The sequence below is a fragment of the Bubalus bubalis genome, chromosome 11, assembly GCF_019923935.1.
Source record: "Bubalus bubalis isolate 160015118507 breed Murrah chromosome 11, NDDB_SH_1, whole genome shotgun sequence".
Lineage (NCBI taxonomy): Eukaryota > Metazoa > Chordata > Mammalia > Artiodactyla > Bovidae > Bubalus > Bubalus bubalis.
Window position 1 is genome coordinate 17941080 of NC_059167.1, and position 27843 is coordinate 17968922.

General features: G+C 45.0%; 2 protein-coding genes across 4 annotated transcripts; one reads left to right on the forward strand and one right to left on the reverse strand.

The window, feature by feature from the left end:
• Positions 1-69: 69 nt before the first annotated feature.
• Positions 70-14104, reverse strand: COQ6 (coenzyme Q6, monooxygenase). Of its 2 annotated transcripts, XM_006046588.4 has the most exons (12): positions 13877-14101; positions 7311-7445; positions 5911-5969; positions 5503-5626; positions 3615-3745; positions 2797-2904; positions 2644-2706; positions 2340-2447; positions 1159-1361; positions 968-1083; positions 633-799; positions 70-199 (listed from the first exon to the last, which is right to left on the reverse strand). In XM_006046588.4, exons 1-12 carry the CDS (start codon positions 14040-14042, stop codon positions 170-172), a joined length of 1410 nt encoding a protein of 469 aa, XP_006046650.3. In that variant the 5' UTR covers positions 14043-14101; the 3' UTR covers positions 70-169. The 2 variants fall into 2 exon arrangements, with proteins under 2 accessions (XP_006046650.3, XP_044780679.2); XM_044924744.2 differs by lacking the exon at positions 2340-2447 and having other exon boundaries at positions 13877-14104.
• Positions 14105-14299: 195 nt separating this feature from the next.
• On the forward strand, positions 14300-27593 carry FAM161B (FAM161 centrosomal protein B). Of its 2 annotated transcripts, none has more exons than XM_006046586.4 (9): positions 14300-14446; positions 17294-17613; positions 18586-19139; positions 20886-21244; positions 21695-21822; positions 23654-23818; positions 24037-24136; positions 25556-25698; positions 26373-27593. In XM_006046586.4, exons 1-9 carry the CDS (start codon positions 14393-14395, stop codon positions 26509-26511), a joined length of 1962 nt encoding a protein of 653 aa, XP_006046648.3. In that variant the 5' UTR covers positions 14300-14392; the 3' UTR covers positions 26512-27593. The 2 variants fall into 2 exon arrangements, with proteins under 2 accessions (XP_006046648.3, XP_006046649.3); XM_006046587.4 differs by having other exon boundaries at positions 20886-21232.
• Positions 27594-27843: the final 250 nt, after the last annotated feature.

The following is a 27843-nucleotide window of genomic DNA, read 5'->3' on the forward strand; positions in this document are numbered from 1 at the left end:
CCATAAATTATCACTCATTCTTTGGGCTTCAAAAGTTCATTAAGCAGAGGAGAAAAAGAGACAGAAGAATTCTAATGTAAATTCATTTAATTTTGAAACGACGTGATGGTCTTGGAAAAAGATGTTTGATATTCATTTTTCATCAACATCATCTCCAGAAGAAGAGTATTCATTTGCTTGCAAAGGCCATAATCTGTTCCTAGAGATAAAATGAAATCAAGTGAGTGATACTCTTGATATTTTAAGGTATGAAGGCAGGTGAAGATAATACTTTAAAATATTTAAAGTGATTGAAGCAAAAATTCGTGAAAGTTCCAGACAGATTCTCCTTCCAAGTCCCTCCAAAGTAACTTTTAATGGAGGTTTCTCAGGAAAGAAGCTGGACAGCAGCAAAAGGAGTTTAAGCATCTTTAAGAATCTCTATTCACTATTTTATATCAAGTTACTGCTTCCATGTAGGCTAGTACCAAAAAGCCCAGCAGGGACATTTCTGCTCATAACCACTGGGGAAGGTATTCAGATAAAGATGATATTTAATAGCCAAGAAAATTAATTCAAAGAAATTAAACAGTCATTGGCCAAGTCATTCCTCAGTGAGCAAGATTCTTGGAGATCTGGGAGAGCTCTCTTACTTTGAGTGGAGACACTGCATTCGTAGCCTGCAAGCCCCAGGTCCTGAGCAGCACGACGGGGGTGGCCCTGGTGGAATAGAGCCTCTTCAGTAGGTCCGTAGCAGCCAGAAGAGCGGTGTTGTGACGCTGTCTGTCTGTTTCATAACTTGTGAGGTGGCTCATGGAGCCTGGAGGGAAAAGGCAAGGTTACCTCCCTAATTCTGCAGTGCTGTTTTCTTTCCTAGCAAACCAGATGCATTTATGCCCACTATATCTGGCTCCTGAGGAGCCATTTTCCTGATCTTCCCATATTATATGAGCTTGGGATACTTCTCCAAGGTACACTGAATCCTTACCTAAGTCTTTGCCATTGAAGGCTGCAGTACTGAGGTGATGGAGCAAAGTGGAGATATCCCCAAAGCCCATGTTAACACCTTGTCCTGCAAGTGGATGGACCCTGTGGGCTGCATCCCTAAGAATAAAGCAGAGTTCAGGTGTGGCCTTCAGCCAGAGGGAAAAGGGAGCGGCTCTGCTGTTACCATCTTACCCAATGAGGGCCAGCCGAGGCCGGACGTACTCGGCAGCGTGTCCCAACCCAAGAGGAAACAGGACTCGGCTTTTGGCGTCCACCCTGGCGACACTGGGGGGCAGCTGGCGAGCTGAGACTCTAGTGGGCTTCAGAAAGGCAACTGCGGACTGCAGCATGGAGCCAGCTGAGTCGATGAAGTCTGTGTGGTTCACATCACTCCACTGAGTAGTATCGACCACAAAATAAAGTGAAAGTTCATCAGCAATTCCACTGGGGAATTAAAACATTCAACAAGGCAACCATTTTATAACCACAGCCATGGGTAGTGGTACCACAAGTGACAAGCCCCTCAAATGAATGCAAAATGCAATTCCCCATCACTCCCCACAAGCTGTAGGATCAAGTCAAACTGCTCATGAGCCGCCCCTGCCTACCTGAGCTTCATCTTTCACCATTCCTAACCCTCAAAATGCACGTGCCAGCCACAAAGCAGCTCTCTCTACAGCATGCTCTTGATTCCACACACCCCTCTGCTTAGAATGTCCCCTCAATTCTAGTTCACCAGGGTAACACCTAGGAGTGTCCAGAAGCTACCATCGCTTTGTAAACCTCCCTCCAAACCGTCCTCTGTGTCTGTTGTTCTGCTCCAAGCTCCATAGTATAGCATCCTATGCAAACTCTACACTGGATCCTAACTCATTTCTGTGTCCTTCCTCACTCTGAGCTTCCTGAAAGCAGGGGCTATATCTCACTTGTCTACCTCCAGCGCCATCTACGTAGCAGCACTCATAACTTGCTGAACGAATGTACTGCAAAGGCCTTATGCCAGGAACATATTCTAAGTGACCCAGAAAGGGTCATCATTACCTTGGAAGCCCCTTTAGTACGTTTAGTTCCTTTTGCTCTTGCTGGCTTCTGTTAAAAATTATCAAAGTATTATCACTTCAAAAAAAGTTACTTATCCAAGTAACTTCCACACAGGCAGCTGTTTCGGTCAGCAGAGCAGCAGCCCACGACCCTCAGAAGTGCACACAAGCCAATTTCTGTGGTTTCACATTTTCCTGAAGCCTCTCCCCCATGTAATCCAGATCAAGTGGTACAGGTCCAAAGGGGCAGTGTGTTGATTATTCTTTTCTTCTTACTCAGAACCACCTTTCTGGATCTATCCCCGCAACACATCATCGGCAGGTGATACTCACAAAGGCGGAGTTAATGGCATCCACAAACTCCTCCTCCTCCATGCTGACCAGCTCTGCTGCATGTTCATGGGATGTGGACCAAACCAAGGAACTCAAAGTGTCTGAGAGCTGTGTCGAAAGAACATCAATGCCAAGGGCTGACACTTCGGTTCCTAAGAGCTCTCAGGCACGAGAGACGATAAGAAGGGGTAACTAAGCTAGTCTGGGCATAGTCCCTTGCAACTAGCACAAGGCTGAGTGGAGTGAGGTTCTAAAAGGAGAAGAGTTGACATGTTTAAGAAGACAAGCCAGAAGGACTTCTTACCGGAAGCAGAGCAATGGGCCCAGAGGGGAGAAATCTCTGCCAAGCTACATTGTTTTCGGTGGCCTACAACGCACAGGAGAAGAGTCCTTGTCAGAAGTGCCCGGTACCAGTTAGGCATGAGCAAGGCTCCCGACAGTGGGCTCAGGATCTTACCTCTGATAAATGCAGAGTAGCCACGACAGCAGATTGGTCATAGTTCCAGCTAACATTCCGGATTCCTGCAGCCTGCCGCACTCCTGAGTTGTGACCGTCTGCACCAATCTGCGTGCAGACAAGAGCCTGCTGAGTCTGCCAACCTCTTAATTAACAAAACTATTCCAGAAGGTTGTCCCTGCCTCCTAAAAGTTTTCTCTAGTTCCAACTATTGGCAAGCCCATCTGGGGCAGCCAACTCTTATCATACCTATCTTACTCCCAGCCCCTAGAGGAGAAGCCCTACATAAGCGATCCCAGCTTCAATGAACAGACCACAGCTGGACATCTGACCCAAGAAGGGCCAGCCATAGGTTAAACTCAGCCAAAGTCTCTTCATACTGAACTAGAAAGCAGTAAAGCAGACACTGGAGCTGAACAGTCCTGATGTCAGGCTGAGAATGGCTGCCATGTAAAAGGGGAAGCTGATGAGCAGGAAGAGAAAACAAATGGGAGATGCAAGATGAGTGACTGCAGGATTCCTGAGAGATAGAGAAAGGGCTCATTTTCTGACCCTCTGATTCCTGTCCCTGTAAGGCCAGCTATCCTTTATTTCAAGACATATGATAGACATATGATGGTCTGAGAGATTGCCTCCTGTACAGCATTTACAATAGGGCCATCCTAACTGGAGCTGGTCTGAGTGGGTCCAGGTCCTTATAGCCAAAAGCTTTGCCTCAAATCAACTTCAACTATAGCTAAGATCTAAAACAAGAGACCACAGACTCTAATAAGATGCGGATATGCAAGACCCCTGGCAAAATAAGAATCTTCAACTACCAACAATTTGGTCTGGAGGGTTCTGCCATCACCTAGGGTAATATGAACCCAAGGGCTGGAGTCTGCCATGGAAAACGGATAAGGCCAGGTATAGCTGACTGCTTTGCTCTTGTAGAGAACGGTCACTTGGTCTAGGGAGGTCAGAAGAGAGAAAACAAAACATTAGACAGTTGGCCCGCAGGCTGAGGAAAAAACTCAGTAACTAAATAAAGCAAGGTCGCAAGACAGCTTATCTTTATCTTATCATTGACTCCTAAATAAGAAAGGTAAAGACCTTAAAAAAAAACCCATGTCATCAATGTTATGGTCTAAGAGCTAATAAAAGACAGAGGCCACAGGGCTGAATCAGTGTGTGTGTGAGGGGAGATCTCTCACTGACTTATCTCTTGCCAGGCGCTCCTTTCTCCGCACACTCCTGCTCCTCTAGTTTCTTTTTCACTCTATGTCCAAATGAACCCACATGTGCTTTCAGAGCAAACAGGGTGGGGAATACCACAGGCTCAAACAGGTTCTAGATTTCATAAGGTTTTCCTTCCCCCAGAAGACATTTTACTTTTCTGATCATAAAAATTATGTTTATTACTTTTACTTGGTGTAAAAGTCTGAACTGCAAATAAAGGTTTAAGAGGGGGGGTGGGGGAGAATCACCTTTAATCATACCACTCAGATATAGCTACAGTTAAAGCTTTGCTCTGTTGCTTTCCAGGTAATTTCCTGTTTGTACAAACACACACACCATTCCCCCTCATACACACGCATACAAGTGGGATCATACAACACAGACTTTTTTCCACCCGTAAATTGTGGGACATGTTTCTAAGTGACTATTAGATCTAAGTTATCTTTTAAAACTACATGGAAGTTCATTCCACAGATGAACCATCATCTCATATCAAAAAGCATTTAAATTTAAGTCACTTCCAATTTTTCTCTCTCCAGAACTCTGAAATATCTAAAAAACATATATATATATATATATGGAATTTATACCCAGACTACACAAAGAACCCTTATAACTAAAAAAATAAAGACAATCTAGTTCTAAATGGGCAAAAGATTTTGCATAGACACTTCTCCAAAAAAAATACACAAATAGCCAACAAGTATCTGAAAAGACACTCAACATTATTAGTCATCAGGTAAATACAATCAAAACTATGAGAGACCACCTCACAGTTACTAGGATGGCTATTTAAAAAAAAAAAAAAGAAAGAAAGATTAAGGGGAATAAGTTTTGGCAAGGGGCGGAGAAATTGGAATTCTTAAGTTTGTTGGCAGTAAAGTGACATGGTGCAGCCTCTTTCAAGTTTGGCAATTTATGAAAATGTTAAACATAGAATTATTACATGACCCAGCAATTCTAGTCCTAAGTATCCACCCAGAAGAAATAAACCATATATACACGCAAAAACTTGCACACAAATGTCCCTAGCTGTATTCACAACCACTAAAAAGTGGAAACAACCCAATGTCCATCAGCTGATGATGGATAAACGAAGTGTAATACATGCGCATGAGACTGGAGCATTGAATCATGCTACAACATGAATAAATCCAAAAATATATTCAGGGAGAGAAGTCAGACACAAAAAATACACATTGTATAAGTCTTCTTAAATGAAATGTCCAGAAAAGGCAAATTCTGAAAAACAGAAAGTCACTGAATTGTACACTTAGAATGGGTGTACACTTACTGGTATGTAAGCCATACCTGAGTAAAGCTGTTTTAAAAAGAGAGAGGAAGAACCACCCTGAAATAACCCTCAGAGGGCTTCTTTATGGTGAACATCAGTATCTGTAGGAGGGATCCTTCCAGTAAGTCCAAGAATAATTCTAAGCCAGTTCCCCTTCCAAAGAGTGACTGGAAGATGAGAGTCAGGGGCCTCACCTGACACAGCCTCCAGCTGCTTAGTGAGAGCATGCATGATGACATCGTTCTCCACTATATAGCCCATGTCATCTAAATTATCCTTATCGAACATTATCAGGGCCTCTGAGCAGGCATCCCACACCTGGAAACACAAAGGGAGAGCATGGATTACAAGCCAGAAAAAGAGGCATTACTCTAATCAGAAACTGAGCACTGCTTTCCCAAGGGACTGAAGCAGAACAACCCCAAGGAGATGTACAGTAAGAAGAAAATTCTCTTGTGAATGCTTCCCTCCTACTTCCTGAGATGGAGTGTAAACTCTGCCTGAATTCTTCCCACATTTACAGAAAACCTGGAGAATGTGTACTCCATTATTTTAACTCAAGACAGACCGAAAGATCTTGCCAAAAATGAAAAAGGAGGCACCTGCATTCGCCGAAAGGCTCTGTATCGCATGTTGCAGATGTGGTCCCAGGCACCAAAACCTACGAGAGAAAAGAGCTACGTACAGACCAGAGCAACTTCATGGGACCTACAGCCACCCTGGGTCTCCTTTGTCCCTTCTTCCTGTTGAGTGAGAGACTGTTCTCAGTGTTCAATAATAGAGAAATACTCACCACTTCTACCCTGTTTGGTGCTAGGAGCTAAGCTACTGTTTCCCAGCTCTGATTACACAGCATGAAAAAACACCCAACTTTCATGATCAAAGGTCAAACCACATTAAGAGAGAGAAATAATAAAGGAAATTAAAATCCATAGTGTACTTTCTCTTCACCATCCTACTAAGGTTACAAAGTCATCCTACTGAGTTACAAAATCCTACTGAGTTACAAAAAAAGTGTTACAAAAATCAACCTACTGAGGTTACAAAGTATTAGTCACTCAGTCCTGTCTGACTCTTTGTGACCTCATGGACTTTAGCCCATCAGGCTCCTCTGTCCATGGAATTCTCCAGGCAAGAATACTGAAGTGGACTGCCATCCCCTTCTTCAGGGGAATCTTCCCAAGGACTGAACCCAGGTCTCCCTCACTGCAGGCAGATTCTTTACTGTCCGAGGCACCAGGGAAGCCCACTGAGGTTACAAACTCCCTGGATAAAGATGATTCTTTGTTTAAATCTAGAGAACCAAAGCAATTCATTCATTGAGATATTTATTGAGCACTTACTATGTGCCAGATACACTTCTAGGTACTGAGCACAAAGTGGGAAACCAGACAAATCTCAGCCCTTCAGCAGCTGACATTCTAGCTGGAAAGATAGACAACCCCCCCAAAAAATCATAGTATCAGTTACTAAGTGTCATAAAGAAAAATAAAGCGGTATAAGGGGCTAGGGAATGATGCAAGAGTCTCATTTTAGATGGGATGGTTCCACACAGGCTGGCTTGAGGAAGCAACATCTGGCAGAGACCTGAAGACGATGTGCTAACCGTGCACACACCCATCTACACCCTAAAAGCATTTAGCATTCAGGCTCCCCAGCCCCACAGACAGCTGACTCTGGGAATAAAGAGGACGTTGGCACCAAGTGAAGGATCACAATTAGTTCATATAGTTTCAATTCCACCAATTTATAATGACCCAACATCACAAATGATGTCCACATGGACCCCCATGTCTGCTGGAAGTCTTCTTAGACCGGAAGTGGACACATGAACAATTCTTGGGATCTTCAGCTACCTACTAGACTTACCACCCCTACCCTCCTCTCCCAGGCATCTCGGTGAGCTCCCTCCTTGCCAGGTGCCCCGCTGACTCTGCCCTACAGGACATCCTGGAAAGTCAAGACAGGAGGCTGGCACAGTGGCAGAGGATCTTTTACTCACTACTGAGAAGGGTTGCAGAGCCAGGGGAGATGGAGCTGACTCTGTTGCTGTAAGTTTCTGGCAATTTCTCCAGTACTTTCTTTGGACCTGCTTCTAACAACAGTATTTTCTTGTCACAAAAGTGAATATCATGTCCTAAAAAAAAGGAAGAAACAAAATGCTATATCATTTTAGAAAAATCTATTCTCTCATTTCCAAGAGAAGTATCATATTAAGTAATTCCTTACTGCTTAGGATACAAATTTCTTACAGGACACATAAAAAGGGAACACCATACGGAGTCCTAAGCAGTAACATACAGCACCTTTTCAGTCATGTAAACCACCCTGCTCGTGGCAATAAGAACTCTCCAGACCAACCCCTGCAAAGAAGCAAATAATGGCATAACCCGTAACAAGGGAATAGAATGCCCTAGAAAAGAAAAAGGAAGGAAGGTGGCAGTGTTTGAATACCAGATAGTTACAACCTTAAAAGTATGAAGTCACTAAAAATTACAAACCCTGTTCAACAGAAAAATAAAGCTAACAAACAAAATTCACTGTGGCCTCAGGAGAATCCCAGGGACGGCGCAGCCTGGTGGGCTGCCGTCTGTGGGGCCACACAGGGTCGGACACAACTGAAGCAACTTAGCAGCAGCAGCAGGATTAAGTCAAAGATAAAAGAGCTTATAAAAGAAAAGAGAGCCAAAAAAATACACCAGTGGTGCCGAAAACTCCGGTCCTAAAACATCTGTATAGTGAAGTAAAAAGAGGACTTGGAGACTTTGGTACTGGGTGACTAGCACAGACACAAGACCCTCCACAGTGCCTCAGAAAAAGGTGCAGGGAAAAAGGTAAGCAGTGAGCTGCACTTCCAAGAAAGGAGAAAACACCTGTGATGGAATTACCAGAGAGAACTCTGCAGGTTTTACTTAGTAATGGTCAGGGAAACCCCACAAACCTTGATCCCTCTTTTTATTTTGGAATGTAAATGACAAAAAAAAAAAAAAAAAAAAAAAAAGGCGCTATTGTAACAGACAACAAAGAAAGGGTGAAAATCAAGGGCAGCTCCAGTGGAAAAGGAAGTGAGCAGCGCTGAACCCACCAGCTCGGCATGGCGCCCCCTGCCGTGCTGCAGCGGTTCTGTCTGAAGGATGGGAGCCCCGGCCATGGCCAGGCTCAGCAGAGCGGGTGGTTTCTGGTCCTTCACTTCTCTGGCCTTGATCTAACACTAGCCGCTCCCGCACCGAAAGCCCCCGCCACCTGCTCCCTGTGGAGCCTTCTCCTTGAAGCCTCGCCTCCACAGCAGTGTTCTTCATACCGTGCCCGCACACCTCCGCCCCCAGGAGAGGTCAGTTCCTTGTTCCTCCAGGGTAGCTTTCATCTCAATTTTCCTTCTGTTCGTTATTTACAGATCGTTCCCTTTTGCTGGATTCTAAACTCCTTGGGGGCTAGGAATTCTTTTCTTATTGCAATATTGTCCCCCGTAGTATATGCTGTTATCTCCTCAACCCACAAAGAGATACTCAATGTCTTAACAGACATTTTTGTTCAATGACAGACCAGGAAACATTTAGGAAGAGTCAGATTTCCATCCCATATTCGTCCAGGGGAATAGACGTAGAAAAAAATAAGGAAAATACGTATTTTAGGCTATAATATCATTATAGCCTCTATAATGTTTATGTTAAAGCATAAACATATATAACTTAGCTGTTGATTGAATTAAATGAAATTATGAATTTAGGTGAATATCTAAATTTTAACCTTGAAATCATTTCACTCTATAAAGAATCCAAGTTAGTTTTATCAAATGACAACCTAGTGCCATAATAATTTGTCAATTTTATGAATAACAAGATTATTATATTAATAGTTTACTTTTCCCCGGATATCTAAAAGCAAAGTTCCATAGAATCACTATTATTATTATCATCACTGCTAATGTTTACTAACTCCTATATGCCTGACGCAGGAGAAGGCAATGGCACCCACTCCAGTACTCTTGCCTGGAAAATCCCATGGACGGAGGAGCCTGGTAGGCTGCAGTCCATGGGGTCGCTAAGAGTCGGACACGACTGAGCAACTTCACTTTCTCTTTTCACTTTCATGCATTGGAGAAGGAAATGGCAACCCACTCCAGTGTTCTTGCCTGGAGAATCCCAGGGACGGGGGAGCCTGGTGGGCTGCCATCTATGGGGTCACACAGAGTCGGACACGACTGAAATGACTTAGCATAGCATAGCATATGCCTGGTGCAATTATATATGGTTTACTATAGTATTCTTCTGATATAATCCATACCATAATTTTATGAAGAATAAAAAGCTATTCTGTCCTAATTTAAGAGATGAGAAAAATCAATGTACAGAAATTGTGAGTAATTTATACAATTCTACCCAGATAGAATTAGAGATAAGACCCAGGATTTAAATACATGCAATCTCATATGGAGACCTGTCACTTCATCATTTAACTTCCTTTAAAGGAAGTTTCCTTCTTATTTAAAACAATCATTGGACTGGAAATGAAAATTAGAAACTCTGGATTTTAATCCCAGCTCTCACAGTTTCTAGCTTTCATCACCTACAAATACATACATAACACTATGTACTTTACAAATTTTCTTTGGTCAAAAAAAAAAAAATAGATCTCCAAGCACATAAAATAGTCAGGATCAATACTTTATTTTTCAGTATTTTATTTTTAGCTATTTAATATCATTGTTTTAGGAAACTCTCTTGGAAAAAAATTACTGGAGAATATCATTTACAAGTAACAATGCTGAGAGGGAAATAGACGTTTCAAGCCTAAAACATAAACTAATGTGAGTTTAAAGAAGAATCAAGGAAAACATAAACTGGTGTATAGGGAAATGTGAAGAGGCCATGGACAATTATCATTTTTAAAGCAGCTATCCAAGATTAAATGGATGTCAAAATGTAAAAGTTGATCACCATATAAACTATTAACAAGAATACTTTTGGGGATACAGGCCATGATGATCAAGGGGAGACGCTGCTGCTGCTGCTAAGTCGCTTTAGTTGTGTCCAACTCTGTGCGAACCCATAAACGGCAGCCACCAGGCTTCCCATCCTTGGGGTTCTCCAGGCAAGAACACTGGAGTGGGTTGCCATTTCCTTCTCCAATGCATCAAAGTGAAAAGTGAAAGTGAAGTCGTTCAGTCATGTCCAACTCTAGCAACCCCATAGACTGCAGCCTACCAGGCTCCTCCGTCCATGGGATTTTCTAGGCAAAAGTACTGGAGTGGGGTGCCATTGCCTTCTCCAAGAGGAGACACTAGCAAGCACAAAATCTCAAGCAGCTTGTTTACTTGACTCAGCAAGACCTGCCCAAGGACAGAGTCTCCTTACTCTGTTTATATTTTATATGAAAAAAGTAGAGGCTTGCTCACTGAATAAATTGTACCAAAGACTTACAAATCTCCTACCGGGCTTCAATTTTCATGTTTTAACATTCAGTACTTTCTCTGAGCTTTTAAAACAGGAAATTAGCTGGTGTGTGAATTTTTTAGGGAAAACCTACGCTTGGTAGGTTTGACTTACTTAGAGGCAGTGACTCATAACCTGGTGTACTCAGCCTATGAGCTCTCTTTTGTAAACTTACACAGAGAATTGTTTTGCAGGTATCTGCTTAAAGTCAGCCTTGAATTAAGGAATTTATACTTCTATGAAAAAAAAAAAAAAAACAGAAAAATGAACAATTACAATACAGAATTCTCTACGCTTATAAAAACTTTCCATCCTTGGGATGTGGGCAAATGGGGTGAGAAAGAGAACAAAACAGGAAGGGAAAAAACTAAACAAAGAAAATAGCACAACACCAAATATTAATGAAATTAGCAAAAACTCAGTAAGACTAAAAAACTTTTCAAGTACATATCATACAAAATTGTATAAAAAGTTAAGAGGTAAAGTCACTACAAGACAATTAAGCTCTTCTGTTTCTTGTTCTCAAACTGTGGGAATATAGGGAATTCCCTGGCAGTCCAATAGTTAGGACTTGGAGCTCTCACTGCCAGGCCCAGGTTTCAACCTTTGGTTGGGGTCTAAGATTCCACAAGCTGTTTGGCACAGAGAAAAAAAAGCATATGCAAGATATTTTTAAAAGATGCTTATAGCAAGTGCCGATAACTGTATTTTACAAAATGTTTTTGAGACTCAAGCCCATTAGCTTCTATAAAGCACTGTTTGCCACCAGTCGCCTAGAAGAGGAAACTTCCCCACTTGCTAGGGAAAATGTGACTATCACCCCACACTGAAATCAACAAAGACTTTCTCATTATTGCAAAATGAAAGTGTTAGTTGTTTAGTTGTGTCTGATTCTTCGTGATCCCATCGACTAGAGCCTGTCAGGCTCCTCTGTCCATTAATTCTCTAGGCAAGAATACTGGTGGTGGTGGTTTAGCCACTAAGTCGTGTCTGACTCTTACGACCCCACGGACTGTAGCCGGTCAGGCTTCTCTGTCAATGGGATTCTCCAGGCAAGAATACTGAAGTGGATTGCCATTTCCTTCTCCAGGGCATCTTCCCAACTTAGGAGTCAAGCCCGGGTCTCCTATATTGCAGGCAGTTTCTTTACCGTCTGAGCCACCATGGAAGCCAGAAAACTCAAATCCAATTTCTGAAAGTCACTGTACAATTGTTAAAAGCAAAAGAATTTGTTGGCCTAGGTTCAATTCTGTCTCTGCCTGGTGTGAGACTCTGGTCATTACCTAACCTTGCTAAGCAAGTTTCTTCATATAAAAGATGAAAACATCTACTTCACAAGGTAAGAGCAGTCTAAATTATACGTGGAAAAGCAAAAGTTGGACTCAAAGTAGATCACAGGCTGAAATGTAACAACTAAAACTATAAAACTCTTGGAAGAAAACACAGGAGCGAATCTTCCTGATTTGAGGTTTGATAATGATTGCATAGACATGATACCAAAAGTAAAAGTGGTAAGAGACTGATAAGCTGGACTTCATCAAAATTAAAAACTTCTGTGCTTCCAAGGACACCATCAAGAAAGTGAGAAAACAATTCCCAAATTGGGAGAACGCATCTGCAAATCATTTATCTGATAAGGGGCTTGTGCCCAGAATATACTGGCTTGGCCAAAAGAATCATTCAGGTTTTTCCATAAGATGTTATGGAAACCCTAAACGAACTTTTTGGCTAATCCAATATAAAAAACACAACTCAATAATAAAAAGACAAATAGTCCAATTTAGAAATGGGCAAAGGTTCTGAACAGACATTTCTCCAAAGAAGATACACAAATAACCAATAAACACATGAAAGAATAGTCACCATTATTCATTAGGGAAATACAGATCAAAACCAGGAGACGGTACCTCACACTCACTATTATAACTAGTGACAAAAAGACAATACAGTGCTGTCCAGGATGTGGAGAAATGAGACCTCTCGTTTATTGCTGGTGGGAATGTAAAATGGTGCAGCCGCTCTAGAACACTGGTAGTTCTTCAAAACGTTAAGCAGAGTTTACCAAATGACCCAGAAAATCCACTTCTAAGATTATGTTTACACAAACAAAAGTATGTACAAGAAGTGATTAGCAGCATTATTTGTTATAGCTCCAAAGTGAAAACGACTCAAATGTCTATCACTTGGTGAATGAATAAACAAAATACGCTATTTTGTTTATTAAAATACTATTATTTACTATTTGGCAATAAAAAGAAACAAATTACTGGCACACGCTGGTCTTCCCCCCGTGGCTCAGCGGCAAAGAATCCGCCTGCAATGCAGGCGACTCGAGTTCGATAGATCCCTGGGTTGGGAAGATCCGCTGGAGGAGGGCACGGCGACCCATTCCAGTATTCTTGCCAGGAAAATCCCATGGATAAAGGAGCCTAGCAGGCGACAGTTCATGGGGTCGCAAAGACTAGGCTGCGACTGAGCACGCACACACTGGCATATGCTGCAACCTGGATGATTCCTGAAAACATTAAGCAGATTCCACGTATATGAAAAAGTCCTGAAAAAGCCAATCTATAGAGATGAAAAAGTACATGAGTGGTTGCCTAGGGTACTAGGGTGGAGGAGATGGGGGAGAGGGCGGGCTGCATGGGCAGTGACTACTAACGGGTTCGCGTTTCTTTGGGGGGGGGGTGATAAAAATGTTGTAAGATTCATTGTGGCGATGGCTGCACAGCTCTAGGAATAAACTAAAAATCATTACATTATATGCTTTTAAGTGGGTGAAGTTTATGGTATGCAAACTATATCTCAATGAAGCGGTCTAAAAAACATCAAGAAAACCGCCTAACCTAGCTCAGTAGACAACTGCTCGACGACTTCGGTGTCCAGACCGAAATAACCCTGGGCGGGTCTGTGTCTCCACGTGTTGGAAGGACTCTTACGGTCCCTCCCACTTTTGACCCTTCGGAATTCTGAAGGAACAAACGTTTGCCCCCGGGGTCCTGCGCTTCCTCTGGGCAAGGAATGGACCACAAGGTGTGCAACACTCAGGCTTTGGGCAAACAGTGCCAGGGCTCCCACACTCATCGTTCCTTCACGGCCTCGCTCCCCGCAAATACCGGCCTGGAGATGGGCTTACCTAAGGCACAAGCCATAGCGGCGCCTACCAGGCCTCCCCCCGACACCACCACATCGTACACGTTGTCCGCCGAGGCGCCAGCCCACCTCCGGCAGGAGACCCGCGGGCCCTTCTGGGCAGCGGCAAAGACAGCGCCCCACCGGACTCTAGCCAACTGGGCAGCCATGGCGCTGACCTGAGCCGTATCTGAGCGACTGAGCTGAACTGAACTGAACAGGCCCGCCTTAGGCAGCACTTCCGGAGACCAGCAGGCCAATCACCGGCCTCTAGAGCTAAGATCTTAAAACCGGAAGTATAAAGTACGGAGAGAATAGGTCAATCAGAAAGCGAGCCCTCCCTGCCTGGGCAGGATAGAAGAGAGGCTTCCTGGGGAGGGGAATGGGTCAAGTATCAGCCTGGGAGCCAATCAGAGGCCCACGCTAGAAAGGGGCGGAACCTGAGCCGAGCCTCTTGCGCCTCCACCGCCGCTGTCACCGTCGATCTCACCGCCGTTTGTCTCTCTACCCGGCTGAGGAGATGACCGTGGGGAGGTCTGCAGGAGCCTCCGGCGGCGCTCAGTGGAACCATCAGGTGAGGGGAGAAAAAGAAGGAGAGGGATCAGGTTTGCACCCCGGAAAGGAAACCCTGAGAGAGGGAGCTGTTTGAAACGTTGCCTTGGAGACAGACGACCGGGGAGTGTCACCGGGGCGTGGGATTCTAGCACGCAATGTTTGCAGACGCGAAGGCGGGCTCTTAACTCCGGGACTTGAACCGCTTGCGCCTTGCGTCAGGCTCTTCATAGAATCGTAGTGGTGACCCTCAGTTTTCGCTTATCGTTTCAACCACCTCCAGGATTGTTGTCTCCATTTTGTATTATAGAGGAGAAAACAGGCACAGAAAGATTAAGAAATTTGCCCCCAAATTCAGAAGTGAAGTGAAGTGACAGTAGCTCAGTCGTGTCCGACTCTTTACGACCCTATGGACTTTACAGTCCATGGAATTCTCCAGACCAGAATAGCCTTTCCCTTCTCCAGGGGACCTTCCCAACCCAGGGATTAAAGCCAGGTCTCCCGCATTGCAGGCGGATTCTTTACCAGCTGAGCCACAAGGGAAGCCCCAGAATACTGGAGTGGGTAGCCTATCCCTTCTTCAGGAGATCTTCACGACCCAGGAATTGAACCGGGGTCTCCTGCATTGCAGGCGGATTCGTTACCAACTTCCAGGGAAACCCTCCAAATTCAGAGACAGAAAGTAAATTGGTGGTCTCAGGGCTTGAGGAGTGGGGATGGGTTAGGGAAAATAGGAAGTGACTACTAAATGCAATGAGGTGTTTTGAGAGTTGATTAAAAATTGACTGTGGTGATGGTTGCACAACTGAATATACTGAAACCCACTGAATTGTACACTGAGTTGTATGAATTGTATGATATGTATGAATTATATCAATAAAGTCGTATTTTAGAAAAGAATTTTCCTAAAGTTACACGCTTTTCAGTAGCAAAATGAGGGCTAGGGCACACATACCTTTGACTCAAAATCCAGTGTTCTTTTTCAGTATGAGAGCCAGATCTTTGAGCACCCAGTTCAGTCCTTACCAGGTGTCCACTTGGAGACCGGAAACAGCCCTTCCCCCAACTGCAGCCAGTCAACCTGTGCGTCGCATCATGGCCCCAGCCTGCCTCTCTAAGGATTTCTCTGCTACTGTCCTCTAACCACATTGACCCTCTTTCTACCTCTCCAAGAATCATTTGTTCCGGCCTCAGGTCCCTGCCTCAAGGCCTTTGCACTTGTTCTTTTTTTTTGAACCCCAAACCCTCTTTCCCCACATCTTGGCAAGTCTGACATTTTTCTCACTGATCAGGTGTCAACCTGAAAGTCCTCCACAGTGAGGACTTTGAAAGTGAAAATCATCCCAGGACTGAGAAAGTACAACTCAAGACTGTAATAGACCCAGATGAGGCCAGCAGCAAGATCAGCAGAAATCAGTATTTCTCACAGGGCCACGTTGTACCTGCAAAACAACTAATACCCCGTACTTCTAAATGATTATGCTTACTTACCAACTGCTTACCCAGCCCTACTTGGTTCTTGCCACCTTTTGAATAAAAATGGCTCATTCATCCACTTACTAAACTGCCCTCTTGATGACAGCATCCATCCAGAGTTGATCCCTGCTCCCCCTAATCCTCCTCAGAATCATTCAGGACAAACCAACCCTAGAAAAAGCCCTCAACGCCCACCCCAAACAAGTTTCCTAATTTCCTGAAGTGTGTGCTAAGCCACTTCAGTCGTGTCCAACTCTTTACGACGCTATGGACTGTAGGTCACCAGGCTGCTCTGTACATGGCATTCTCCAGGCAAGAATACTGGAGTGGGTTGCCATGCCCTCCTCCAGGGGATCTTCCCCACCCAGGGATCAAACCCATGTCTCTTACGTCTCCAGCACTGGCAGGCTGATTCTTTCCCACTAGTGCCAGCTGGGAAGCCCCTTTAGAAGGTATTCTGTAACAAGTTAATAAACCTAGTTCTGATTACAGGTACATTCCTAGTGGTCTTTATCTGATGGACTTTTATTAACAGAGAAGCTTCCCATAGCCATTCCATCAGTCTATCACAGTTTTGTGGCTTTTGTTGAATGATAACCATCTTACATTGTCTTTCTCCCTTCACTAAGGATGTAAGCTTCACAAGAGTAGGGACCTTGTTTGTCTTGTTCTCAACCCAATGCCCAACGCACATTCAGTTCAACTGCTCAGTTGTGTCCGACTCTTTGCGACCCCATGGACTGCAGTATGCCAGGCTTCCCTGTCCATCACCAGCTCCCAGAGTGTAGTCAAACTCATGTGCATCATGTCGGTGATGCCATCCAACCATCTCATCCTCTGTCGTCCCCTTCTCCTACCGCCCAGCATTGCACATTAGACACCAGTAAATATTTTCTGAATGAAAGGAGTGTTTAAACTCAGTTAGATTTCCCACTTTCTAGGACTCTTTCAGCTAAACCACACTGTCTCTCCTGTTAATTACTCATTCCTAGTAAGAGGATGGGAATTAGCTAGCATATGAGAAAAGCAGAGGTGTAGACAGGGGAAGCCCGAAAAGGGAGATTGGCAACTAGTAGGTAAAACCCCCAAAGGGCAGGTCCCAGAGTGTGGCCAAGGTCACAGGTAGGATTCCTGGAGCGCAGGGTTGCATGGTGAAGGGAGGCACTCCACAAATGCTCACCACACTGCATGAACCAACTCAGCTCTGATTCCCTTTCCTGCCCTCCAACCAATCACAGCCTATATCCTGAGACATGAAATTTCTTTAAAGCAACTAACACATTTTCCTTGGTCCCCTACCCCAGTCCCTAATATATAGATTTATTTAACATGAAATTAATAGTCACGTGTTGAAATCATAGTTTGACCCACAGTCTGTTCTATTTTGTTTTAGATATTTTCCCCCAAATCCTCCTCAGACACAGATGCAGACGAGGAGCTGAACGGGGATGGGCTGGTTTTGCCCAAGGCTGGCAAACTCAGTGAGTTCCTCAGTCCAGAGGAGGAGACAGACTCTACTTCTGACTCAACTGGGAGTTTTTTCGAGACTCTGCAGGCACTGAGGCAGAAAGACAGGTGGTGCCTGTTGGAATCCCTTTATCCACCTGACCCAGACAGTAATGAGAGCCTCTCTGAGGAGGATGAGGACCTGGAGCATTTCTTCCGAGACAAAAGCAGGGGGAAGCCACAGGCGCAGTACCCCCCATCTGCGAGGTAAGGCAGCGCAGCTCTGGCCAAGCCGCGCTGTGACTCTAGGCCTCATCTTCCTCCTCAGTAAAACAAAGACCTCCTTCTGCAAGTGCCACTTACCCATGCTCCAGCTCAGCATCAGCCAAACGTGTTCTGATTCCTACCCAGCAGTCCTTATTCACGCTGGCTAACCCTTAGTCAACTGAAACTTTGGGATCAATTAAAGAGATGCCTTTCCCAAATATGCTACCTCCCTGAGAATGGCACCAAGGTCCATTTGCCTTGCCAAGCCCTGCTCTATGCCATTATACTTTATCTCTTGTAGTATTTCTTTTCTCCTCCCAATAATCCTGTAAGCAGATATCATTTTTGCCATTCTGCAGTTGAGGAAATGAGGTTCCAGGAGAACGTTGCTGGAGGCCACATAGCTGGTAATTGTTTGAAGCAAGTTTTGAACCTGGGCCTAACTCTAAAGCCCTCCTCCTCATCATTGCCCTCGTCTCTCTACCAAATGAAAAGATTAGAGTGCAAAGTGGAAAACTCGTAGATTAATTCTAAGAAGAGACTTCCTTCCTAGGGCTGCCGGGTTGGCCTGTGGGAAGGAGAGAGGCTGGGTTGAGAAAAGCACAGGCAGTTTTTGTAGGCAGATGACTAGAGGCAGTCAGTCATCTGCCTACAATGCAGGAGACCTGGGTTCGATTCCTGGGTCAGGAAGATCCCCTGGTGAAGGAAATGGCAACCCACTCCAGTATTCTTGCCTGGAGAATCCCATGGACAGAGGAGCCTTGCAGGCTACAGTCCATGGGGTCACAAGAGTCAGACATGACTTAGCGACTAAAACCACCAGCCACCAAACCAGAGGCCCATGGGGCTGTGACGTGAGGCTGATAAACTAGGTGTGACCTGATGGAAGTGGGGGGAAAGGTGGAGGATCTTGGAGGAGCTGGGCGTCCTGGCTGTCCCGTCCTCCACGCATACAGCTGCTTTGTCCCCCAGGTGTGGCTCCGTGAGGCGCTGTAGCTCCTGGGGTACCCTGCCCTCCCGTACTCCCAAGGCTCAGCCACAGCCACCGTCCAGCTCCAGGCCTCCCTCCCAGCAAAGAAGCATCAGCTCCTGGGTGTCGTCCATCACCGTCCCTCAGCCGTTCCGCATGACGATGCGCGAGGCCAGGAAGAAGGCGCAGTGGCTGGCCTCCCCTGCCTCCTTTGAGCCCGAGAGGCGGCAGGCCGAGAAGCAGGGCCAGGAGGAGGCCGAGTGCCACCGGCAGTTCCGGGCCCAGCCCGTGCCTGCCCACGTTTACCTGCCCCTCTACCAGGAGGTCATGGAGCGCAATGAGGCGCGCAGGCGGGCAGGGATCCAGAAGAGGAAGGAGCTGCTCCTCTCTTCCTTGAAGCCCTTCAGCTTCCTGGAGAAGGAGGAGCGGAGAAAGCAAGCTGCTCTGCAGAGGGACCTGGCCGCCGCCGCTGCTACAGCCAAAGTCCCCAAGCAGAAGGCCACCAGGAGAATCCCCAAGTCCGTTCTGGAGCCAGCCCTCGGGGACAAACTCCAGGGTAAAGACATCCTTAACCTCCCGGCCCCCTCCTGCCCGGAGGTGCTGAGTGGGTGCTGTGGAGGAGTGAGTTGGGCTCAGGGGTCAGCCTGGCCATGGAGATGGGCTGTTCGGGGGTGGCCCCGTCAGAGACCTTGCTCAGTGCAGGCCCAGGCCATAGGTAGGGTTGGGTCGGCCGGTACAATGGGGGCACCTGGTTGGCAGAGGGGTAGGAGGCCCCAGGTTCATTCCGATGACCTCGTCTGTCTCAGTGAGTGGATGCCAAAACCTCTGTGGCAGCACAGGCACCGGAGCAGAGAGCCACTGAGATATCTGGGGACCAGCCTAGGCCAGTACCACCGCTAGCCAGCTGCCCCCAAGGAAAGGCCCCCTCCCACCTCCTGTGAGGTACTTATTTCAAGAAGTGAAGCTTCTTGACTCTGGCTTTATTCGCTCCTTCAGTAACACATGCCACACCCCAGGTGTGAAGAAACAGATGTGGAGTTTGTGGACAAGGGAGGGAGGCAGACAAATCATTACAAATGTGACGAGTCACTTGAAGGGGATAAAAGGGGAAGCCTGGGGGAGCCTGTGGAACGTGTAACAGAGGGACCTGACTTAGAGTGTGGTGAGGCGTGGGAACAGTGAGGGAAGGTCCCCAGAGAAAAGTGAGCGTGGGGGCTGACCCTGAAGGAGGAGCCATGGGGAATTAGAAGAAAAGCAATGAAGAGTGTATCAGGAAGAGATAGTAGCACTGAAGGTAGAAAGCTGAGCACATTCAAGGCATGGAAAGGTAGAGGGGAAAGAGAAAGACGGGTGGGACAGACAGGCACAGGCTAGGCCTGGGGCCTTGCAGGCCACGGGAGGGAGTTTGGCCTTCATCTCCAGGGCAGCAGGGAGACACTGAAGGGGTTGGGTTTTGTTTTTCAGATTTTATTTATTTATTTGGCTGTGCAGGGTCTTCGTTGCGGCATGTGGGATCTAGTTCCACGACCTAGATCTGTTATCTGGATTGAACCTGGGCCTCCTGCATTGGGAGCATGGAGTCTTAGTCATTGGGGAAGTCCCCACTGAAGGGTTTTAGGGTGGCTCGTGGTCAGATACACAGTTCAGAAATCTCACTCTGCTCTGGGGATAATAAAGGGGGATGGGTGAGCCCAGTGGGATTGTGATCTACAGAAGCCTATTTCAGTGACTCGAGAAATTATGAAGCAGAGAGGACGAAAAGAGGCTGGCCCAGAGAGAGGTTAAGGAGGAGGAGATGGCAGAACCTGTGACTGATGGAAATGAGACAGGAGGCAGCAAAAGTGATGTGGGCTTGGGCAGTTGAGTGGACAGTGGGGCCTCTGCCCAAGAAGGGAGACCTGGGAGAGGAGCCGGGGTCTGGCCCATCCCTCCCGCTTCATCTCTGAAGAAGGCGCTATAGAAAGTGCTCATTAAGTATAAATGGTAGCTGCTTCTGCAGCCTGACTGGCACATAGCAGTAGTGTCCTAGTCAACATTCATTAGGGCACTCTCTAGAAAAAAAGAGAAAAAAAAGGAAGTTGTAGTGTTTGCCATCTTTATGGAATACATACTCCTATCCTGGCCAATTTCAAGCTTTCCACACGGTGCCAACTGGCTTGCAAAATTCCTGGAAACTTAATCACGGGTTCCAGCCTCGTTACACTCCATCATTGCAAGTATTTAAGAGGGAAAGCTCTCCAGACCTTTTGGTATGAAGCTTGGTCCCTTCTCACCCACTGCCACCCTGACTTCTCTTCCACAGAAGCTGAGCTCCTTAGGAAAATTCGCATCCACATGAGAGCCCTAGACACGCTCCAGAAGGCCTCCTCCCCCATCGCCCCCTCTAGTAGCCAGGCTGACCCACAGCCTCGAACAGCCACACGGACCCGGGAGGAAAAGCTTGGGTTTCTGCACACTGACTTTGGATTCCAGCCTCGGGTGAATCTTGCTGTCCCTGATTATGAAGAACTTTACAAGGCCTTCCAGAAGCGAGCTGCCAAGAGAAGAGACACCCGGGAGGCAACGCGCAACAAGCCCTTCTTGCTGAGAACCGCCAGCCTGTGTCACACTCGGAGGCCCTGTGATGTTGCAGCCTCTGAAGGGAGAAAGGTGGGAGCTCAGGCAAGTGGGCCAGGGCTGAGGCCCAAAACACAGGAGGGCCCAAGTCTCAATGGAAGGCACTTCTCTCAACATTTTTCTGTCTTAAAAAAAAGAAAGACACTGGCTCAGCTGTAAGCAGATTCACAGATCCTAAACATTTATGACCACAAGAATACTTCCCTTCCTTTCTTCTTGGTAGAGGGACTTTGCAGAAAGAAGTCCAAGCAAGTCTGGAAGCCAGGGAGTTGGGATCCATTAGCCACGTCCCAGTACCAATTCCAAAGAACTCTTCTCTAATTAAAAACTTTGGGATTGATACCCAAGTCTTGGCCCATAGATCTCATTACCCTTGTTTTAATCCCAAGAAAGAAATGAAGACTCTGACTAGTACTTCACTATAGTTGAATCCCAGTGAAGACAGAAACTAATTGCACATGCTGTCCCACCAACATCAGCCTTTGTTTCTTTTAGGAATCTCCACAGCCACCCGCCACACGCCTGTCGAGGAGTCGTTCTCTGAATGGCCTTGCTTCCCTCTCTGCCAACACCCTCCCCGTACATATCACAGACGCCACCAGGAAGCGGGAATCTGCGGTCCGGTGAGTGGTCAGGCTGCACGAGGCTCGTGGTGCTCGCATCTTGGCCCAAATGCTGGAATGCACCCATCTGCTGAGCCTCCTCTCCTGTTATGAGAGAGACCGAGAAAGGGGTAAAAGGGGAGCCTCTGATCAGGACAGGAATTCATGTGACCCTCACACACCAAGTGCTGCAGAATGCCAAGCCATCACTCAGCCAGTATCCTTGGGGGAGTGACTTTGTGCTGGGCACAGTGTTAAAGTTGGAGATACCTTATAGAACCTATAGTTTAATATCTAGTCTGAAATACAGAAAAGCAAAGCAGCAACTATTATATCTTGTGAGTAGTATAATGATGGGGGAATATGGGGAACTGTAGGGGCACTGGGCAGCCTGGGTCTCTTGTAATAGATGTCTAAGGTGAAACCTGAAGAATGAGGAGTCAACCAGACAAAGGCTGGAAAGAAAGAAGTTTCCAAACAGATGGAGATCCATTGGTGAAAAGAGGAAGCTATAGGAACAGGAATTCAGAGAAGCCTGAACCTGTGTGTGTGACCCTGCCATTAAGAAGATGAGGTATCCATGGCGGATATTTTCTGATTCATCTTGGGGAACTATTTTAAGTCAGTTGGGAAACAGGAGCCTCCTCATTTTTAACTCTTTAACTGACCTGACAGTCCTGGTGGTGGTCTCATCCAGCCAGTGCCCCCAGCAGGAGTTCCTCCAGCAGGCCTCTGAGCTGAAGACAGCAGGCATGGTCACAGTGTAACAGGTGGCTTAGCCCTGGGAGGACTGGCATCTCAGTGCCCTCCTGTGGGGCTCACAGGAGTGCACAGAATCTCCTTGGCTGCTGAAGACCCACAACAGGGATTTTAGAAATGTATTTAGAATCTAAAGGATACTCCCTTCTTCCTCAAATTTCAAAGCTGCTAAATCAAGGCTCAGTGCATCATTATTCTGAGGTCTCACTACGATAGGTCTCATGAACCAGAGGGTGGCCCACCTGCAGAGGATGTCCATGTCTGCGTTCTGGCAATAGGGAATTTGACGTTTTAGCAGATTAAACTTTCCCACTCTCCTTCCTAGTATATCCATTTGAATATAAACATCCAACTGCCAAGAGTCTTGACTTTTTTGGTAGAATTCTCCATAGTACCTTGTAGAATGATATTTACACAAACTGAATGCTGCAAGTTGATCCCAAATTGTCTGTGCATTGAAGGAGACCCATTTCCAGGTCTCTGTGGAAATGCAAATAGGTATTCCTAAAGGGCCATGAATTCAGGCACCTTCCAATCTACCATTTACAGCACAGTTGTCAAGGGCGGCTTGGGAGTCAGACATCCTGGTTCTAACCTTGGCTTTCACTTACATGCTGGGTAGCTTTGAGCAAGCAGCTTACCCTCGAGGCCCAGTCTTGTTGCCTATGAACAGGGAGACTTACTGTCCTTAACTCAGATGGCAGCTGTTAGGATTACAAAAGCTAATGGCTATAAAGTACTTATTGGTGCTTGTTTGTACTTGGGTCAGTGTAGGTAGCTCAGCAAATGGTGATTATTAGTATTACTGTTTCCAGATAGCAGGAAGCCTGAGTGTAAGGGTATTTTATCTCATGTCTTCAGTTCAATTGATGAACTTCTCCTAGGGTAGAAACTCACTGTCCATGGTGCTGGAAAGACTTCATCTGCCAGTGCATTTAAACACAGAATCTTATTCTTTCTGAAATCCCACTGTGGTAAATTAGTCACCTGTTCATAGAAAAAACCAACTTGACTTTCCAGAGAGGTTACTAAGATTGCTTTAAATTATACCCAGGTTGGTCATCTGTATTTCTTCCTTGCCTCTTCCCTTTAGATGTTCACTTGAGAAAAAGGACAAAGCAGATGAAAGTACTCAGTGGTTGGAGATGCACAAAAAGAAGTGTCAGGCGATATCTAAATCTGTCACCTTGCGTGCAAAAGCCATGGATCCCCATAAAAGCCTGGAGGAGGTGTTCAAAGCAAAGCTGAAAGAGAATCGGTCAGTGTCCTCCATGTGTCAAAGGGATAACTATCTTGGGAGCCATTTGCCTTGAAAATGGGGTTATTACAGTATGCTCCTGTAATCGTAGTCAAGAATTTTGCCAGGCACAGTTAGGAATTTCCAATGTCTATGGGAGTTACTCCATTTAACTGGAATGAAAGGTATTCCAGATTGGAAAAACCTGGAATTCACTCTAAAAGTCTTGTTAATTTCAGGAACAATGACCGTAAAAGAGCAGAAGAGTATAAGAAAGAACTGGAGGAAATGAATAAAAGAATACAAAGGCGGCCGTATCTCTTCGAACAGGTTACCAAGGTAAATCTAAAGTATCATTTATTTTCTGTCTTGGATGACATGGCTCGTAGACATTATGAAACAGTTTAATATCTGGGTATTAAACACTTCCCTTAGGCTCAAAAAGATTCTAAATTTGGCTCGTTTTATTACTACTATCTTTCCCAAAGTAAGTAGTGCATTGGTGAACACTGTTTGGACTGATTTCATCCAAGACTGGATTCCAAAGGCATTTATAAAGGGATATTTCTCTTCCTGGGGTTTTCACTATAGTTTACAGTTTGAATCAGAATGGAGGTTAGATCCTAGACATACAATTGACAGTCTGGCACTGTTGGGAGTATCTCTAACTTGCGAACATCACCTCTCCTCCTGTAGTGCTGGTGCCCCGGGCATCCCCAGCCTCTAGAGCTGTGGCACATTTATAGGTCCTCAGGGGTTGGGATGCTTGCAAGTAACCCCACAAGGCCTCTTCCAGGTTATGTGGCTTTCCGACTGCAAGATTCTCTTTAATATGTTCTCCAGACTTTTAGGGAAGTTGGACTCAGTTGAGATTTCCCTAAGGAAGCTCTGGAGTTACTTGAACAGCCTTAGAAAGGCCACCATCCCAGACAGCTTTGAGATGCATCAGACCTTGTAGATCTCTCTCCTCTCCAGAGTTTCAAACAAAAGTTGGCATTCTGTAGTGACCTGGATCCAAATGCTGGGCATTATCAGTGCATTACTGAGGCATTTCCTGAGTCCAGTCCTCCCTAGCTCCCTGCGTATTACACATACACACATACACACACTGGATTGTCTTGGATTTACTTAGCAACTTAGATTTCTAAGTAAAAATTTCTCATAATGACTTTTGCTCTTTATGTGAGCTTTTTCCTAGGAAGCTCACTCTCAGATCTCAAAAGATCTTTCACCACTCTGGGAAAAATATCACTTAAACAAATATGCAAAAAATAACCCTTTTCTGGTCTATATACAGACCATCCATCCTGTTAAGAATGTTACTAATGCAGCTTATTTTCAGTCTGTTATATGTAAGTGTTCCTGATGATGGTTTGGTTGCTTTTGAATCTTAAATGTTCTTAGTCCATCTTTTTCATTGTTGTCTCACTTGGTCTTCCAAAAATCTGAATCCTTGGCTGGCAAAGGTGTGGTTCCCAAAACACAACTGGCATCTCCTGAGCGTATTAGAAACACAGAATTGCAGGCCCCATCTGAGAACTACCAAATGAGTATCTGCATTGTAATCCGATCTTCAGGTAGTTCCTATGTACTTTGAAGCTTGAAAACGAGGCTCTAAGTAATTTTCATACAAATCTGTGTATAGCATTAATGGTGGAGTGGTGGGATGGGAAAGAAGTATTAAAGCATACAGATTAAACAGGCAGTTTAGAATTAATCTGGTAATTCAGCTATAGCAGATTCATTTCTATTCCACAGGACCTTGCCAAGAAGGAAGCAGAACAGCGGTATCGAGACACCCTGAAGCAGGCTGGGCTGGATGAAGACTTTGTGAGGAACAAGGGTCAGGGCAGCCGGGCTCTACAGGGGAAGGAGCAGTGCGAAGTCAGTGATTGTCCCAGGTGATTGGGGTCATCCTGCAGCTCTCAAGCACCATCTCTAGCAGTGCTGCTGGGAGGAAGCTTTAGAGCACTCATTCATATTCTGAGGTCACAATCCTATACTAACAGTATACTAAACCAGGAATCTCCAAGTAACACATTTAAATTTGGTGCGTAGTGCAGTTGTGAATAAAATATAACCATTGTATATTAGGTCTAGATTCCTTCAATATGAAACAGATCATTTTTCCAATTTCAGTCCAATGCCTTCACTTTTGAAGAAAAATCATGTATACTTTTACTTCCTATTAAATGTTAAATTACACTCTTTGACAAGTGAAGACAGAAACCTTTATAGAGCCCAATAAAAGCTGTAAAATCTTGATCAAAGCCTTTCTTTTCCCTTTAGCATGGTCACCATGGCTTGTTCAAATCTAGAATTTTTAAAAAGTAACTCATTAGCACCAACTCCTCCATTGACATCATCTAAGTCAAAGGGACAAAAGTACAGTATTTCCATTTCTCTCAAACTTTAAGTCCTAGCAGCCCTTTCCCTAATTCCTATCTCAGTTTTCCTCCTAGAAATTTGCCTTTATTATCATAGAGAATAATGATAATGTTGAAACCAAGCTTATCCCTTACATGATGGTTCCTTTAAAACTTAAAATTGTATAATGCTTTAATTTATTCTGCAGCACTCATGAAACTACAAAACGTGGCAGCAGGAATCCACAGCAGGATTTAGAAGAATCTCTGGAACAGCTTTCAAGTCCCAAGAAAGAACTGGAGGAGCTGTCTTACGAATTACCAGATAATTTCAGAACACTTGCTTAATAAGGATACTTACAATACTGCTTTTGAATAATATCAAGCAGCAAACTTGGGGTTGAGTCAAGGTGGGCAAAACTTGGATTTTCAGTCATGGTTACTTCTGGAGAATGGGGGAAAGAAAAGTAGATAACAGAGAATGATCCAAGTTAAATCAAAGTGAGAAGTTCAAGATGGAGAGATCAGAGCTGATTAATGGTTCTTTCTTTGTGCCTCACACTTAAGCATTTGTACAGAAAAAAGGTGTAAGCCTTCCTGGTCAGGAAACAAATGGGTCATATGGGCTAGCTGTAAGACAGGAGATAGAAAAGAGACTTGAAAATATTGTCCTGCTGAACTATCAGCCTAGAATTGCCAGATAAACCACATTTTCAACAGAAACCAGAAATTTGCATGTTGGCAACTAATTTAAAAATTACTGGGAATCCCCTGGTGGTCCAGTGGTTAGGACTCTGCTTTCACTGCCAAGGTGCGGGTTCATTCCCTGGTCAGGGAATTAAGATCCCACAAGCTGCATGGCCCGCCCGCCCCCTGCCCACCAAAACTTATTTGGAAATAATATGGGGCAAAACAATTCACATTTGTGTATCAGATTTAGCCCATGGGGGATGACACCTTGGCAACCCAAAATACAGGGTTTCCAGTCTCAACACTATTGACATTTTGGGCCAGATGACACCTTTGGGTGAGGGAGCTATATGCTGTAGAATGTTCAGCAGCACCCCTGGCCTGGCCTGGCCTGGACTCACTAGATGCTGAGAGCATCCCTCTCCCCAGTCGTGACAACCAAAAATGTCTCCAGATATTGCAAAAAGTCCCCTGGGTGGCAAAATGTCCTTGGTTGAAGATCAATGTTCTAATATAAATATAAGTGTAAGTTCTAGTATAAAATTGGCATTTTAAAAACAGAAGTATGAACTCAGGGTAATTATGCATGTCATTAACAAACTAAGAACTATCACTGTAATTACTTTATTTAAAACAGCAGTTAATTCTTTGCTGTATCTGCTCAGAATGTGCTACTGTATGCATGTATGTACTGTGTCAGCATGAGGTTCATTTTAATAAATTTGAAACTTCTTCTGACAGCCATGATGTCCTACTAGTAGGTCATCTTTGGATGCTTTTCTTCTCAGCAATAATTAGATATTCTCTCTCAGTAACTTACAGATAGGATGATAGCAAGAGTGCCTGCTCTAAAAGGAGAACTTTGATCATGCTTTTAAAACTACCTTTCTGGAAAGATTCAAGAATATCTGTTATTACTGCCATTTTTCCAGACTCAAACACGGTCCTTTTGGTGATGACAAGAGTGATACTCTATTAACTATCATCTGG

What these genes read in the sequence shown, in the direction of transcription:
- COQ6 (XM_006046588.4), bottom strand. Translation starts at nt 14,042, where the DNA reads ATGGCTGCCCAGTTGGCTAGAGTCCGGTGGGGCGCTGTCTTTGCCGCT. An exon ending in GGCCCATTGCTCTGCTTCCG is followed by an intron (nt 2,448 to 2,643) that starts GTAAGAAGTCCT and finishes CTTTCGACACAG; the next exon opens with CTCTCAGACACTTTGAGTTC. An exon ending in ATGCAGTGTCTCCACTCAAA is followed by an intron (nt 200 to 632) that starts GTAAGAGAGCTC and finishes TTTTATCTCTAG; the next exon opens with GAACAGATTATGGCCTTTGC.
- FAM161B (XM_006046586.4), top strand. Translation starts at nt 14,393, where the DNA reads ATGACCGTGGGGAGGTCTGCAGGAGCCTCCGGCGGCGCTCAGTGGAAC. An exon ending in GCGCTCAGTGGAACCATCAG is followed by an intron (nt 14,447 to 17,293) that starts GTGAGGGGAGAA and finishes ATTTTGTTTTAG; the next exon opens with ATATTTTCCCCCAAATCCTC. An exon ending in AAGCGGGAATCTGCGGTCCG is followed by an intron (nt 21,823 to 23,653) that starts GTGAGTGGTCAG and finishes TCTTCCCTTTAG; the next exon opens with ATGTTCACTTGAGAAAAAGG.